General features: G+C 59.7%; 1 protein-coding gene across 1 annotated transcript; it reads left to right on the top strand.

Annotated features, from left to right (window-relative positions):
* The first annotated feature begins 1022 nt into the window (after positions 1–1022).
* Positions 1023–1860, top strand: LOC147965661 (uncharacterized). The gene is made up of 3 exons (XM_087530552.1): positions 1023–1299; positions 1383–1789; positions 1846–1860. The coding sequence occupies exons 1-3, from the start codon at positions 1023–1025 to the stop codon at positions 1858–1860; spliced, it is 699 nt and encodes a 232-aa protein (XP_087386678.1).
* Positions 1861–5613: the final 3753 nt, after the last annotated feature.

The following is a 5613-nucleotide window of genomic DNA, read 5'->3' on the forward strand; positions in this document are numbered from 1 at the left end:
AGCGGAACGCACGGGAGGCGCGGGAGGAGCGGGAGGCGGCAGAGCGAAGGACCGCCCAGGCGGTGAATGAGCAGGCCGACGCGGCGGCCAAGGCCCGGGCGGAGGCGGCGGCCGCGGAGAGGGAGGCGGAGGCCTCGCGCAACCAGCCTCCACAGCTCGTCATTCCCCTCCGCGCCGTGGCCCCCGACATCCCCGTGCCCCCGTCGGAGGAGGTCGACCGAGACCCACCGGTGATGGAGAGGAGGGAGGACCACGTGGTCTTCGTGGAGGAGGCGCCGCAGACGGCGCCGACTGGAGCGGGCCAAAGCGGCCGACCAGCCGCGGCGCCAGAGCAGCCGGCCGGGGGCGAGCCGGAGGCAGGGGCCGGCCTCGAGGTGCAGCCGGCATTTCGCTGGCGCGCAGGGGGAGCTACCTCTGCGCCGGAGCCGCACAGAGCTACGGGCGCCGGCCGGACGTCGGAGGCCCTGGAGGCGGCCAGCGCCAGCACGTCCGAGTGGACGCCCAGCGGGGGGACGGCCAAGCTAAACACGGCGGCCCAGGAGGTCCTGAACCGGCTTCAAGCCCAGGCCACTTCGCTGCAGCGATATACCCAAGAATTCCTCACGACGCGAGTCGTCATCCGGGTAAGCCTTCTGGCCTTGGTTGTTTTGCTTTTTTGATTTCTTCCGTGGGGGCGTGTCAGCGCACCCATTGGGTGTAGTCCCCGAGTTCCGAGTCGGCTACTAAGCAGGCGGCTTGGAACTTACTAGGTCCTGACAGCTATCTTATTCTTGCATCCTGTCTGATCTTCCAGGAATACCATAACCTCCGCGCTGCTGCCTTCAACTCCCAGGCTCAGGAGCTGGGCCAGAAAACCGAGGACCTGATCAACAGCCGGAGTGCGTGCTTTGTCTCGTTCATCTCTTGTGGGGGCGCGTCAGCGCACCCACTGGGTGTAGTCCCCGAGATTCGGGCCGACTGTTGAGCAGTCGGGTCGGATCTTCCCTGACGACTTCTTACTTATTGATTTTTCCTTTGTCTTCATGCTTGTAGGAGCCAATGCCGACTTGAGGGAGCAGCTCAGCGGGGCCCAGGCCGCCCTTCGTGCCAAGGAAGCTGAGTGCAATGCCTTAGTCCTGGAGCGCGACCGCCTGGCCAAGAAGTTGGCCGACCAGGAGGAGAGCCACAAGGCGGCCCTGAAGAAGGCGCAGGATAGCGAGGACGCCCTCAAAGCTGAGTTCGAGACCGAAGCGGCAGGCTGGGCTGAGGCAAAACAAGCGCTGAGTGAGGGCTACGGCCGGGTTGAGGATCTGATCGATGGTAAGCCGCCTTCCTCACTCCTTGCTTGCCCCTTGTCCCCTAATTTGTGTTCTGACTTGTGCTGATTTTTGTTCTTTGTGCAGACTACTTCCCCGGCTACTCCGTCATTGCCACCCAGGCCATCGAAGCCCACCGCGAGGCGCGCCGGCAAGCGGGGGCTGAAATCGCGCCGGACGCGAGACGGATGCTTGAGGAGCAACTCTTGGCGGTCCAAGCCCGGCTGCAGCCGGCTCACCGCATGCTCCGCCGCCTCCAGCGCACCGAGGCGCAGGTGTTGGCTGCCCTCTGGCCAGGCGAAGTGATTCCCCGCACCCCGAGTCGGACTGCCGACTGGCTGGAGGTTGCAGTTGGCCGCTTCAAGGCCTGGAAGGCATCGGCATCCCGGCTTGGAGCTGGGCGGGCGCTGGAGTTCGTCAGAGCCTGGTATCCCGGGTTGAACCTGGACCAGTTGCGCACCTGGCGGCTGGAAGCCGACGACGAGATGGAGGAGGTGCGGCCGGCTATCGCTCAGTGTGCCTCGACGATCGCCGAGTGCACTGACATCAGCGCCTTTGCTCCTGAGATAAATGACGACGGTGTTGCCCAGCCGAAGGAATGGTTCGGGCTGAACCCGACAGAGGGTGAGGACTCGGCGGAGGAGATCGCTTCCAGCGATGAAGGTGAAGATGACGAAGGAGAGGAAGGCGAAGACGTCGAGCCGATCGGTGAAGCGGCCAGCCAGCCTCAGCCTGACCGTGCCTCCAGCAACTAGGCGCGTGCTAGCGCGCCCTCTGCGGGAGGTGGTGATCATGCCGAGGTTCGCCAGCCGGCCACTCCTCCAGCCAGCACTGCCGTCTCTACCGACCTGCCCGACTCGCCAATTGTTCCCTTGGCTTAATCTGCCGTCCTTGCTTTTCCTGCTTGTTACTCTTTGAACAACTTTTATTAAACTTGCGCAGTTCCACCCACTGGGGGTGTATTCAAACTATGTTGAATGCTGGCCTTTCGAAGGTCTTTTGTGTAAATATGATCGTGTGTGTGTTTGGCTTCCATTCACGTATGCTTTTTATCCTTAGGCTGTTTCCTTTGCCGCCTTCCCCTGGCTGCTGCCTTCCCAACCGGCAGCTGCTCTGCAGCCTATGGCTAGGGAAGAACTTGGTTATATTTATATATTTTTTTGGGGGGAAGGCAAGTACTCGAGCTTTCTTAGATTGAAGCGAGGTGAATGGAAGCCGGCCGGCCGGCTACTCTGGTAGTCGGTCGGTGGTGGGAGAGAAACCGGCTTTTGTTATATTAGTCCGTTAGTCCCTAGCCGTTTTTCGTGTGGGCGTCCTTTCCTGCCTTTAACTCTTGCCAGCCGGACAGCCGGTTCTTCGAACTGCGACTTTTGGCAAGAGAAGGCTTGGGTGCTGGCAAACTACTTGTCTGACCGCGGGTAGGACTTCTAATATAACTCAAGGCGGCCAGTCCCCGGGCCGACTAGTCGAACCCGGTGCCGGACGAAAAAAGTGAATGTAATGACATGATCATAAGCATGATACTCTTCATTCATAGATAAAAGATGGCAGTCCCCGAGCTCTCCTCGGGGGGCCTATTGTCTCGTACTTAGTACAAAAGTTAGCGTGATACATACTGCATTTCAACTGTAAAATCTTCGGAGGAGGTTGGCGTTCCATGGTCGTTCCGACTCCTTGCCGGAGTCGTCTCTCTTTCGTACCTTCGGCTTCTGTGCGTAGATCAGGTAGTAGGAGTCATTTCCCAGCGCTCTGCTGATGACAAAGGGGCCTTCCCAAGGGGCTGAGAGCTTGTGCTGGCCGGCTGTTCGCTGGATCAGCCGGAGCACGAGGTCGCCCTCTTGGAAAGATCTTGGTTTGACCTTCCGGCTGTGGTAGCGGCGCAAGCCCTGCTGGTAGATGGCGGACCGGCTGAGGGCTAACAGCCGGCCTTCTTCCAGCAGGTCGACGCCGTCTTCTCGTGCTTCCTTGGCCTCCGCCTCCGTGTACATGGTTACCCGAGGCGAGTCGAACTCGATGTCAGTTGGGATGACCGCCTCGGCACCATACACGAGGAATAAAGGAGTGAAGCCGGTTGACTTCTTTGGGGTAGTGCGCAGACTCCAGAGGACGGCCGGCAGCTCATCGAGCGAACAGCCGGCCGAACGTTCCAGTGGTACGACCAGTCGGGGCTTGATGCCGGAAAGGATGAGGCCGTTGGCTTGCTCGACTTGGTCGTTTGACTGCGGGTGGGCAACAGACGCTAAGTCCAACCGGATGCCCTGCGTCGCGCAGAAACGTGCCAATGCTCCCTTGGCGAAATTCGTGCCGTTGTCGGTGATGATGCTATGTGGCACGCCGTACTGAGTTGTTATATCTGCGATGAATGTCACGGCAGTCGGCCCATTCAGCTTCTTGATCGGCTTTGCCTCAATCCATTTGGTGAATTTGTCCACGGCGACAAGCAGATGTGTCATGCCGCCGCGCGCCGTCTTGAATGGGTCCACCATGTCCAGTCCCCAAACAGCGAAGGGCCAAGTGAGGGGAATGGTCTTGAGTGCTGAAGCCGGCATGTATTGCTTGGAGCTGAAGACTTGGCACCCTTTGCAATGTTTAACTAACTCCTTGGCATCATCCAAAGCAGTCGGCCAAAAGAACCCATGGCGGAAAGCTTTGGCGACGAGTGATCTTGAGGCCGCATGGTGGCCGCATTCTCCTTGGTGGATGTCTCTGAGGATTGCAATGCCCTTCTCTTGCTCGACGCATCGCTGGAAGACTCCAGTGACACTGCGCCTGACGAGCTCTCTGTTGACGATTGTGTATGCTCCGGCTCGGCGTTGGACTTGTCTTGCCTCTGTTTCGTCAGCCGGCAGATCTTGGTTTATTAGGAAGTTGAGGATGGACTGGGCCCATGATGGAGCTGCGACTTCTTCTATTGCCAACACGGCTACTGCGACCAGCGCGGGCGGGCTGGGTGGTGAAATGCTGGAGTCGGCCGCCGCCTGTTGTGTTGGTGCAGTCCCTGGGCCGACTACCGCAGTCCCCGAGCCGGGTGTGGTAGTCCCCGGATCGGGCGTAACTACGGAAGTCCCCGAGCCACCTACTGACGTCCCCGGGCCGACTATCGAAGTCCCCGGGTCACCTGCTTAGTTCTTCAAGCCGGACCCGGCTGCGTCGGGGTCATGTGGCACGAAGATGGAATCGTACTCTGGAGATAGCTTGATAGACGGCTTGAGGAGGCGTTGCAGAGAGACACCGGTTGGTATTGCCTGCCGAGTGGAGCCTATTCGAGCCAGGGTATCCGCTGGCTCATTGTCGGCTCGCGGTACGTGGAGGAACTCGCATCCTTCAAAGTACCCGCTGATCTGCTGAACGAGGAAGCGGTAGCTTGCCATATTTGCATCCTTGGCGACCCAGTCGCCGGATGATTGCTGGACTACCAAGTCCGAGTCGCCGTAACATAGGATCCGGCGTATGCCGAGCTCTTTGGCAAGCCGGAGCCCGTGTATGAGCGCCTCGTAGTCGGCCACGTTGTTGGAGGCGGCAAAGTGAATTTGCAGCGTGTATCTGAGCTTGTCGCCTTTGGGAGAGGTGAGGATGACGCCGGCTCCCAAGCCGGTGCGCATCTTGGACCCGTCGAAGTGCATGCGCCAATGAGTGGAGTCGGGAGCTGGCGGCAGGTACTGGGTCTCGGCCCAGTCGACGAGGAAGTCGGCCAATGCTTGGGACTTGATGGCGGTGCGAGGCTGGTAGAAGATCGTGTAGGGGGCCAGCTTGATGGCCCATTTCTCCACCCGGCCGGATGCATCCCGGCTGCCTATGATCTCGGCAAGCGGGGCGGTGCATACGACCGTGATGGGGTGCTCGTGGAAGTAGGGCTTCAGCTTCTTGGCGGCGAAATACACGCCATAGCACATCTTCTGGTAGTGCGGGTAGTTCTGCTTCAAGGTAGACAGCACCTCACTCAAATAGTACACCAGCCTCTGGACCGGCTAGGCTCGGCCCTCTTCTGGGCGCTGGACTACGATGACGGTGCTGACCACCCGGCTGGTTGCAGTAGTGTAGAGGAGCATGGGCTCTTTCTCAGTTGGCGCCGCCAGGACAGGCGGCGTGGCCAGCATCTTCTTTAGCTCGTGAAAAGCTTGGTTGGCTTGGTCGTTCCACTCGAAGTGAGTGGTCTTCTTCATGAGGCGGTAGAGGGGGAGAGCTTTCTCTCCGAGCCGGCTGATGAAGCGGTTCAGGGAGGCCAAGCACCTGGTGAACTTCTGGACGTCTCGAAGTTTGGTGGGAATCGCCATTCTCTCAATGGCCTTGATCTTTACTGGGTTGCATTCGATGCCGC

Source organism: Triticum urartu, chromosome 6A (genome assembly GCF_056163025.1).
Source record: "Triticum urartu cultivar PI428250 chromosome 6A, HENAU_Tu73, whole genome shotgun sequence".
Taxonomy (NCBI): Eukaryota; Viridiplantae; Streptophyta; class Magnoliopsida; order Poales; family Poaceae; genus Triticum; species Triticum urartu.

What these genes read in the sequence shown, in the direction of transcription:
- LOC147965661 (XM_087530552.1), top strand. Translation starts at nt 1,023, where the DNA reads ATGCTTGTAGGAGCCAATGCCGACTTGAGGGAGCAGCTCAGCGGGGCC. An exon ending in GGTTGAGGATCTGATCGATG is followed by an intron (nt 1,300 to 1,382) that starts GTAAGCCGCCTT and finishes TTCTTTGTGCAG; the next exon opens with ACTACTTCCCCGGCTACTCC.